The 11,825-nt window shown below is 40.5% G+C and overlaps 1 protein-coding gene across 1 annotated transcript; it reads left to right on the top strand.

Moving 5' to 3' along the window:
- Nucleotides 1-10,688: 10,688 nt before the first annotated feature.
- On the top strand, nucleotides 10,689-11,570 carry LOC110876522. The gene is made up of 2 exons (XM_022124691.1): nucleotides 10,689-10,753; nucleotides 10,802-11,570. The coding sequence occupies exons 1-2, from the start codon at nucleotides 10,689-10,691 to the stop codon at nucleotides 11,568-11,570; spliced, it is 834 nt and encodes a 277-aa protein (XP_021980383.1).
- Nucleotides 11,571-11,825: the final 255 nt, after the last annotated feature.

Below are 11,825 nucleotides of genomic sequence, written 5' to 3'. Positions count from 1 at the left end.
TCACCAGACGGAGTCTTCACTACTACTTGCTTTCTGTTGCACAGAATCTGGGCTTGGTTACTCGACAACCAATCCATGCCTATCACTATATCGAATCCAGCTAGCTTAAAGGGAAGCAAGGATAACGGGAAAGAATGATTCCTAATGGATATAACACATCCATCTAGAACAGTTGAGGCGGTTTCTATGGTTCCATCGGCTAATTCCACCTCATATTTCACACTTAAGGTTTTAACAGGAAGGTTTAACAATTTACAAAACTTATCATCTACAAACGATTTATCAACTCCTGAATCAAATAGGACTCTAGCAAAAACATCATTTACAAGAAACGTACCTGTAATGACGTTGTCGTCAAGAACTGCTTCCTTGGCGTCCCTTCTGAAGACTCTCGCATTAGTCTTCTTCGCTTCATCAGCCTTCTTCGCAATCTTTGGGCAATTTGGCCGGATGTGCCCTTTCTCGTTGCAACCAAAACAAGTTGCGTCTTTAAGCCTCTTGCAGTCTAAGGCTTTATGATCCGTGGACTTGCAGATTCCACATCGCCTTTCTTGAGAATGGGATTTCGCTTCCAAACGACATTTCCCAAAATGGTGCCTCTTGCAGGTCTTACATCTGGGTCTCTCACCCGATTGATGATCTCCTTTCTTAGATCCCGACCCTTTCCGGTGGTCGTTGTTCCCTCTGTGTCGTTTCTCAGATCTTCGTGAGGTGTCATCCTCACGTTTCCTTTTGTTCTCCTCTGAGCTCTTCATAGCTCTCAATCTGACTACATCTTGAGTGAGGGAGAGGGATAGATCAGCTACTGATCTGAATGTCGTAGGCCTTGATGCCTTAACGCTCGCCTTTATCTCCGGTGCCAGACCCCCAATAAAACGGGCGATCCTTCGTGGTTCAGGGGTCACCAAATACGGCACCAATCGAGATAAGGTGTTGAATGTAGTAAGATACGCTTGACAATCATGGTTTTTCATTACTAGGGATACAAAATCCGACTCAATTCTTTCGACCTCATGCTGCGGGCAGAAATTCTCCTTGATCAGGGCCACAAACTGTTCCCATGACATACCGTACAGTGTGGCCTTACCGGCAGCTTGTAGGAGTGACTTCCACCATGCTAACGCATCTCCCTTGAACGACTGGGACACGTACTTCACAACGTCCCTATCAGCACACCCGCTGATGTCAACAACTGTATCCATCTCATCAATCCATGTCATGCAGTCAACTGCTCCTTTTTCCCCAGTAAAATCCCTGGGTTTGCATGAAACGAAATACTTGTACGTACAGGACTTGCTGTGCGTATCATGCTTCAGCTTGATTTCTTGCTTAGGAATGCTGCTGTGGTTGGAGGAGTGATTATCCTCCTCATCCTTCTTCGGCTCATTCTTTTTAGAAGGCGGCTTACTATGAGCCTCTGAATGAGTCTTGGGCTTGACATGCGATACGGTTCGGGTTCTACTCCGAGTACCGCTAGATTCCCTGAATTGCCTATCCATAGCTTTGGCAACAGCGTTATCTATCAGTGCTTGCAGTTCCTCACCAGTGACGTGAATCCTGGTATTATCTGGGTGTTCCCCAGTATGACTGTTGGTTCCTTCCGATTTGGCCATGTAGCTTTAAGCTACAATAAAGGACAAGGTCTTATTTAGAAACCTAACAGTATTATCGTTCTAGACGATTTATTAACCATGGTATTAAGAACCATAATAGTTAATTTAATTAATTTCATTCAGGGCTTTTATTAGCAACTATATTATGGAATGAAATATATATATTGGCACAATAGGCCTAGTCACTTCGGACAACTACTAAATTATAAATTTAGATTTTTATAGGATTAGCATTGTATAATTAAACAAATAATCCTTTACTAGACAGAGAGTCATAAACCACAACTGCCACTATATGACATAGTCATAACCCGTAGGTATCAAGTCATTACCAGACTTGTATACAGATATAATCTGTAGATAATTTATTAAAAAGGGTGGCTTGTGTGATTTTACAGATCACGCTTAGCCAGGAATGTTAACATGTTTTCAGATGTTAACAGAGAGTTGGATCTTTTCAACCAGGTTTTACCATATTGGCTAGGCCTGTTAATAAGGCATTCAAGCTAGGTTCTACCTTACTAAGATTCTTATTAAAATGGCAAATCAAATAAAAATTGATATTTTCCATTTATTTGAATATTATATTCATGCACATAAATAAAATGAGAAATTCAAATTAACCATTTTAAATTTTAAATAAAGTAACTAGTACATCTTTGCCCTAAACGGGACTTTTCTCAAATAGCATGCCCACGCAGGGGCTAAACCAAATAACAAACAAAACAAACAAAACAAACCCACGCAGGGGTTAAACAGAAACAACATACCCACGCAGGGGTAGAATAGGAGAAATATACTCACGCAGGGGTAGAATACAGGAATAAATGTCCACGCAGGGACATGAGTAAAAGAGCTAACAACACAGGATTTAATAATCCTTCTTACTCTTACCCTTAATCAAGTCAACCATCTTCTTGAACATACCGCGGTTGTGTCGGCGATCATTTTGCAATTCCCGTCGCACGTCGTGTATCCCTTGCAGGATTTCTTGGACTTGCGGTGGCGACATCATTGGCGCCGGCGGCGGTGGCTGATACTGCGGTGGCTGTGGAGGCTGCGGCTGCTGGTATCCCTGTGGTGGGAATCCAAAAGCTGATTGTCCCGTAACCCAGGGACCTCCAAAAGCACTCTCCTGGTTGAGAGGGTTGTAGCCTGAAGCTAACCAGTAGGGATCTCCCGTATAATCATAACCGGGAGGAAAAGTCGGCTCGAAAGGGTTGAACTGTGCTGCGCTAGCATACGCAGGGATGGGCTCTCCAAAGTTTTGCGGCGGTAGTGGCGCAATAGTCGCAGACGTAACCTCTGAGACGGGATGCTGAGACTATCCCATCTCTGACTCCTCGTGGAGCGGCGAGTAGCGGCCGCTACCTGAATGTCGAGGGGTGGCAATGCGAATACCTCCTCGCGTAGACATACGCGCGTTCCTCCTTGGCCTCTGAGGCGGAGGAGGCAAAACCGGTGGTGGTGGTGGCGACGGAGTGACCACGTCGCGCCAAAAGGCCTCAGATGGGTCCTGCTGCAAAGGCGGCTGCTGAAGCTGCTGCTGCTGAGATTGGTGCTGAGAGTGCACGGGAGAACCGTGGTAAGACTGGTGCATGGGAGAGTTGTGGTGGCTGGGGGTATAAAACCAATCGTGCTGCTTAAACCTCTCCTCGTAGCTGTCAACACCATTGTAGGGTGATCCCCTAAACGGTGACCCATCAGATATCTCAATGGGATGGTTAGGCGTGCCGGGCGGTGGCAGGGAAGGGTCAGTGTCCTCGTCGACCTCCATCTCGTTACCACCAAAGAAGTGGTCTTCAGGTCCTAGTGGGTTATGACCCACTAGCTCATCCAAGAAAGCATCAGGGTTATACAGGCCCTGATAAACTGGTGCTGGGTATTGGTGAGGTGACTGGTGTAGGGGTATGAAAGATCCATGGGAGTCATGGGGCCCATTTTCAGAATGTGGCCCAAAGGAGTGAGGTAGGGATGGTGAGGTACTCAGTAATACCGAGTGCCTGGCTGGTTCAGCAAATGATCTCCAAAGATCGTGGGCAGCAGTGTTGTGCGATGCTGATGGGGCTCGCCTGTGCGAAGGCCCTGCCTCGTGGTCATGTGATGTGGCGAATCCTCCTCGTCCTCGCATACGTGGCGGCATGATGAACCTGTCAAAAATCAAACAAGTTGCACAACAAAATATATAAGACAAAGCTAATAATAAATAAAAATAAAACAAACGAAATTTGAACATTTCCTAAGTTCTTTGTCTAGACTCGAAAATCGAGGAATGTGCAATTGTGTAACTGAGATCAAACACAAAAGACTAGTGTTTAATTCACTCAGAGTTGGCTCTGATACCAACCTGTCACACCCCGATCTCCACGTGTCACCGGTGGGCCCGGTGTGGGGTACGTGACGTGGTTGGCGTCGTCATAGACAAACAACACAACATAATAATGCACAGCGGAAGCAGAAATAGATTCATTTCAACTTTAATTAAAATGCAATAATAAATATCACAGTAGTTGAAACGGATCCACAGGCGGATCAAATAAAAATAAGATAAAATTGTTCAACAGTTCATTTTGTCGTCCGAGCTTGCGAGGCTATAGTGGACGCTCTTAGGAAACAGCCAGCCTAGTTCGTATAGTACCTGCACTTAACCTTTTGGGAAAATACGTCAGTTTACACTGGTAAATACAGATCAACTGACTCATTTTGAAAATGATTGAAAATTGATTTAATTGCACAAGGCATAAATATTTTTATTAACTTGGGATAATTATGCAATATAAACTTATGAACGAATTACATGTACTCGTACTTTTGGTGGCCCGGGATCTGCTGTCCGGGCTAAAGATTAAATGACACACCACATTAAAGAGTTATACACGCCGGGTGTACGCCTACACCCCGTGCTCTGGTCGTGGCCATCTCGTAAGATAATGCCAAGGATATCCGGGACACGGTCAATAACCCCCCAAAGCCTAAAGTAAGACAAGACTGTTTAAACGAGTCGCACAAACTATTCAAGACTGTACACCCCTAGGGCGCAGGATTTGTGCGCTCGATCAAGCGGTATGCTATATACCGTACCCCAAGCCCGTATAGGGAAAATAAGTCAAAATGTATTTACCTGAGCAAGTATGGATCACAAACGGTAAGTGTAGGTAGCTTTTACTGGGCCTCCTAATCTGGAACAAAGGTTTATAATAACCTATTAGATTTCTAACGGGTCTTTTATTTAAGCCTAAGCTTTGACCGGCTAGTTTTAAGGACGATACGGTACAAGCGCACGATTAAGCGAAAGACCGGATAGAATGTGATTTAGACCCGACAAGTTTGAATACTTGTATAATATGGGTATACTAAATACATTCTGGATTTTGAGATAAAAATGATAACGTTTGACCCGTTTCGGTCAATTTACGCAAACTAGTTACGTAAACCGAACCGAACGCTAAAAGGGCGTTACGGGTAGCCAAAAGAGTCAAATGCAAGTTCCCTGAGATAATACGCTTTAAATATGATATAATATCAGTAAGTTATGTTCTATTATGCCCCGAATGATTTTAAACTCAATTTATGCCTTAGAAGGGCATTTTGGTCATTTAAAAGATTATAAAAGAGTCATATTAGAAATCTGAGTTTCGGGTCTGGTTTATACAGTAAATATACTTCATTTAACATATTATAACAGTAGGGTATGACCCATATACCAAACTCATCATTTAAAATCAAACTATGCACCGTAGGGGTATTTTAGTAATTTCACAAGGGCTAAAATGCCAAACTGGAAATCTGGGTTCATATACTTATACTTACTGTTATTATATGAAAATATACTAATTACATCAGTAGGTATGAGTCTTATATGTTTAAAATGAGTATAACACTTACTATGCGCTAAAAACGCTTAAAATGCGATTTAACGCCGTTTCCGGGTTTTTAAAAGAAAGTTGAGATTTTATATTTCCAGAATGCTCAAAATAATTTATTTAACATATAAAATCAGTAGAAAAAGGTTTCGGGTCAAAAGGATGTATAAAACTCATTTTATGGCTTAAACGGTCAAAACCGGCATTAACCGAATCGACTAAGCGATCTAAGATACGATCAGCCAAAAATTAAATAAAAATCATCAAAAATCCCAAAATATTATATAACATCAGTGGGTAAAAAGTTTTATATCAAAACGTGGCCCGAAATAGGTTATACGCGAAATGCGCCGTTTATGTAACTTTAAGATATAGTTTTACGCTATCGGCCATAACTCAAAATCTGGACCACTAACTGATCTCAAATTTTCGGTGCAAGTATATATATTAGAAATAGAGACTTCTACTCTTCACTTTTCCAAAAATCACGTTTTATATCAAAAAGGGCAAAATAGTCAACTTTTAAGCATAAATCGGAAACATGCAAATGAATCGGCTAAACATAGACTCAAGCAATAAAAATTCCAGAGAGTTTTACCAAAATAAAAATGGTTCAAAATATGCTCTAATACAGATCTCAAACATGCATGCACGGATCCGAATCGATAGTCTACGAAAAAGTCTTTTTATAAGACTTTCGGTTCCGATTCGTATTTATACTATAGATTGTCGAGTTGATTATGATAGAACACATTCTTATGTTCATTATAAGTTATTTATGATGATCAAACTGATTGCATGTCATCTACATTACCATTTAAGCTATTTTTCGCAAAAACGATTTCTGTTGACTTTTTAGAAATAACTTTGACTCGACAAATAGCATGCTTAGAGTGGGAATCAGAGAATACCCTTTTGAGGGTTTGTTTCCCACATAAATACCAACATATCAGTGGTTTCAATTTGAGAAATGACAGAGTAAAACTCGTTTAATCGAAAAGTCAAATAATAAAAACAACGGTTTGACTTTTACTAATAATCAAAGCAAGAACGAATTAGAGACTGATATAGAAGCTTACAAAGGTCCTATTGAAGCTTAGTTAACACTTAGAGGTGGCCTTGTCGTTCAGAAATGCTCCAGAAAGCCTTGAGAGTGTTCTTGCAAGTTGAGAGTTCTTGTTTACAACCAAGTGCCCAAAAATATGAGCTTGTGATCTGATTTAAGGAGGAATTCAGAGGTTGGAGGGAGGTTACTATTGTCCTAGGCATGCAAGGAAGTTTATTGGTGCAAAAGAGAGGTGAAAACAGCTGTTTCCCATTCAAATTCGGACCCAAAACACAACAGTTCGCGAAATGCTGTTACTGGGCTTGGGTCGCGGCCCGCTTAGGCCTGTCCAGGCGGGCCGCCTGGCTTCTGCTGCTGTCAAACTTTGCCAAACATTGGCAGTTTTGGTCCCTGTCTTCGCAATTGATGTTTCGGCTATTTATCATGACGCGTAAACCCCCAAACTTGGTTTCTAAGAACCTTGGGACATTTACCAACATGGTAATGTCCTCGGATAACTTTGCGCTCAACCGAAAAGCCATGAAATTCGACGTTGACGCTTTTAGTCCCTCAAGTACGGTTTTGGCCATAACTTTCTCATACGTTAACGGAACTTCATGAAATTTTTACCACACATTCTAGTGAGTATATTTTAGCATTACCAAGCTTCGGGTCTGCCAAAAGTTCACTCAGAGGTATAAATTCAACATGTTGACACTTTTGGCCCCTATAGTTTGTAATTCCTCACTTTTGTGCAATTTCCGCTTCGTATGATCCATGAACCATCCGTTTAAGGTTATGAACATTATGTAGGGTTATCATAGAGTCTATTTATCCATTGTTGACACTTTGAACCCTTACGTTCCATAGTTTTCACTGTTTGTCACTTTTAGTCCCTCTAAAGTTTGTTTTCACATACCGGAACCTTATGACACGTGTCAAGACATTATTGGACGAAATTTTTCGAGGTGTTACATAATTCCCTATAGTTATGGCTCTGATACCAATCTGTCACACAACATCGGGGTGCGAGCACTAAGCGTTCAGATTGCTCATGAGATTTCCACAACACTTGATATTTCAGTAGTAATTAATTAAGTTTCATGCAAAATATGTCTAAAACATTACTTTAAACATAAGATTTAAAATACAACCACAAATTTCATTGTTCAAAATTCTAGAATTTAACTAGGCGAGTTTCTAGCTTCAACCCTAGCTTGTTTCCATGATCCCTGCATCCTATCATCCTGCAACATGTATTAAAATATCAAAACAAAAGTATTTTCGAGTATACAAGTTTGAATAATAGCATAATAGATTTAAAACGACTCATATCCATATGTAAAAGTAACAAAATAGTTTCAGTCATGCTGGTATCGCAGTCCACGCAGTGATAGCCCAAGTATCCCGATGCTTTAGTGTTTACTCAAGACTCAAGGTAAACTACAATCCTCCTAACAATACCCCCCGAGGATAATGGGAGAGGTGCATCTCCTATAGCGCTACTATTGTTAAGGCGGAACTACACACTCTAGATTAAACGTCACATAGTACAAAGAATCAAGAATCAAGAATCACAAGTCTTACACACACATAGGATAGAGTGTAGGTTCAAAAGCATCAAGTTTCGTAGTTTATAGAATACATGTTACATCCCAAAAATTTAAAGCGAAAAGGGATCGAGTATACTCACAGTGATTGCTTAACAGTATAAACTGTTTTTGGATCAAAGGGAGCTCTTTTATAATTATCCTGATTAGATTACAACAGATAATAGTCGAGATTGCGCAAAGTGCTGAAATAGTCACTGGATTGGATGGCTGTCCGATGGGACGGCTTTCCGATCGAGTGGCCATTCTATCCAAGTGTTCAAGTTTCAATTTGCTGACTAAGTGCCTTGATTACCTCGATTAGATGGCTATCCGATCAGGTTGCCACTCGATCGGGATTCCCAAGGTTCCAAGTTTCTGAAAAAGTTTCAAAGTCTCAAGTATTTAAGTTTGCTGGACAACTGTCACCCGATCGGATGACTGTTCGATCGGATGTTCATCCGATCGGATTGTCACTCGATCGAGTGATTCCTTGTCCCGTTTGTATTTTTGTAAAACTTCCAAGTTTCTAGACTAACGATGACGGCACGGGACGTATTGGGACAATGGTAAACTCATCGTCTTTACCGTCGTTCTGATCGGATGGGAATCACCTCTGTCCGGTCAGTTGTTTGTTTACAATGGTTTATGTCGGAATCCGTTCCATGGTCGTCTTCTCCGGCAACAATCCGTTTCCAAACCTACTCGAGACTACCCATCAAGTCTACAGTCTGTTTATCACCCGGAATCTACCGTTTAAAGTGAAAGATTGAAGAAAAGATGAGGAAAACTTAAGTTTTTATTATAAAAATCTTAGATCTAGCTTAGATTTGATGCAAAACACATGAAATTCCTTAGATCCGAGCTAGATCTTGCCAGGAATGACATCATATGGTCAGTTTGTACAACCACCATGATGGCATCATCCTTAAGAACTCAGATCCGAGAAATTTCACAGTGAAATCGTGATTCCAAAGGTGAATCATGTAGAGAATGAAGTGTAGATCGAGAAAGTACAAGAATCTAGCTTCAAATGTATCGAAATCGTCGAGAAAATGAAGAAATGTAGTGTGCGTGCGTCTGGTTCGAGCAGGGCTGTCACATCACTGACAATGGTGATGCGACAGGCCTATTTATAGTGTGGGAGTAAAGACAAAGGCGGTGCACTCGGATCGGATGGCAGGTCGATCGAGTGGCCATCCGATCGGGTGGTCATCCGATCGGGTGGTTATCCGATCGGATGGTCATCCGATCGGATTGCCACTTGGTCAATCCCATCCTTTCCACGTTCCCGTCTTTGATTCGTTTCGCGAGTTAGATTAAGCGTTGTGTTGCGTATAGTTTGGTAAAAGTATCATATTACTACATTTCATCATAAACACAAAAGTTTCCAAGTTTCAAAGATTCCGTCAGTGACAAGACTTATAGTCTTTCATTTAACCAAGAATCAAGTTTCACAAATCTAGAGAGTCAAGCACCAAATAAGTATCAAGAGTCAAGAATCATAGTTCCTCAAGTACCAAGTATTTAGATTTCCAAGTATCAAGTATCAAGAATCAAGAGTTTAGATTTCTAAGTATCACGTATTAAGCATCAAGAGTCAAATATCTAGATTTAAGTGTCAAGTCTCATAGTATTAAGTATCAAGAATCAAGTATCTAGAATAAAGAATCAAGCATCATAGTGTTAAGCATCATGTATCAATAAGATTCACGCCAAAAGTGTCAAAGTATCAACATCACATACTTACAGGGACTAAAACTGACAATTGATAAAAGTCCAGGGACTAATCCTGCCAAGAGCCTAAAGTTTAGGGACGCTGGGCGTTACAGATAATGGTTTTGACAATCAAACAAAATAGGTGTTTTGGTTTTGGAATTGAGTTGGATTTCCCCTTCACCTTTGATGGTATGTCCCTTAGGCCTCCCGGTGTACTTTGACTTTGTGGATGTTAAATGCTGATGTGGAGCATTAACATATATTGAAACCATTCCCCTCATGGTGTTAAGTGTGTTAATACCTTCTTGTGTTAACATGTTAACACCGTGAAATTATCATAACATACTCAACGGCTCTTTTGGTGTATTTATTATTTATTATTTTTTTATTTTAAATCCATACACACTACTATATATAATCAACATCTTAATTTTTTTCACACCAAAACAATCTCTATATTTTTAAACAATATCTTCTTCATCATCAAAGTCTTCATCATCAACATCTTCATCATCAACGTCCGAGTCTGATGCCGCGGACGAGGTTTTTTTTTTGAACGGTTGTAGCCGCAACCCAAGCTTTACTACAACAACCACAAGCACCACTGCGAACCCGAAAACCTGCACTTAACCGCAACCGGCTACGCGCTCATACGATGCTAGTCAACGGCTATTTTAAAGAAGTTGATCTGACGTATCCAGACGATATATTTAGGCGTCGTTTTCGAATGAACTGACCACTATTCTCGAGAATACTTGAAGATGTGGAGAGAGTGAACCCGTGGTTCCAACAACGGTATGATGCGAGAGGTCGAATTGGTTTTAGCGCTTTACAAAAGTGTACCGCGGCTATTCGGCAAATGGCATACGGAACTGCTCCTGATGCATTTGACGAATACTTGAAGATGTCCGAGCGTACTATAAGGTTATGTATTTACAAATTTAGTAAAACTGTAATTACTTTGTATGGCAGGAGATATTTAAGAAGACCGACACCGAGCGACATTCAAGCTTTATACGCGGCACATGAAGCTAGACACGGTTTCCGAGGGATGCTAGGTAGCATCGATTGCACACATTGGGAGTGGCAAAACTGCCCTAATGCCTGGCGAGGTCAATATATGCGTGGTGATCATCAACATCCTACCATAATGCTTGAGGCTGTGGCATCTGCTGACTTGTGGATTTGGCATGCATTCTTTGGCATTGCCGGATCCAGCAATGATATTAACGTATTAGATTTATCACCTATCTTTGACGATATAGTAAATGGAACCACGCCGGACTCTTCATTTCATCTTAGAGGAACAACATATAAGCTTGGCGATTATCTTGCTGATGGTATATATCCTGAATATGCCACAATGGTGAAGGCGTATAACACTCCAGTAGGTGAGAAACATGTCATCTACACATCCGCTCAGATGTCAGCCAGAAAAGATGTCGAGCGAGCGTTTGATATTTTGAAGCAAAGATGGCATATCATAAAATATCCGGCACGAGCTTGGTCACCAGCCAAAATTAGGAGGGTAATGTATGCGTGTATTATTTTGCATAACATGATTTTAGAAGACGAGGAACAAATCATTTGTCAATACAATGAACATGAAATGGACGTGCCGATTGAGGAAGTTAATGAAGTACAACAACGTGCAAACCGACGTGATATACGTAACCGAGAAGTGCATCACCAACTTAAGTCAGACTTGGTCGACAATATTTTCGAACGTTCACAAGAGTAGTTAGTTTTTTTATTAATTATGAAATGCATTTTAATTTTATTAATAACGTTCACAGTTTGTATTTTTTAAAAATTTTATTTACAAAATATTGTTATTTATATTTATTTTTGAATTTAAATTACCAATACAATTTTAAGAAAACACAATCTACTGAATATTTGGATGGAATAAGGACTGTTGCAATTTTTCAAAAGCTAATCCTTTGAAATTGTTTCCTTCTTTTGGAAAAATAGATAACGTCGTAATTTAAAAAAG

Source organism: Helianthus annuus, chromosome 9, assembly GCF_002127325.2.
Source record: "Helianthus annuus cultivar XRQ/B chromosome 9, HanXRQr2.0-SUNRISE, whole genome shotgun sequence".
Taxonomy (NCBI): Eukaryota; Viridiplantae; Streptophyta; class Magnoliopsida; order Asterales; family Asteraceae; genus Helianthus; species Helianthus annuus.
Note: the sequence above shows the minus strand (reverse complement) of the source record. Positions and strands in the feature narration are given on the sequence as shown.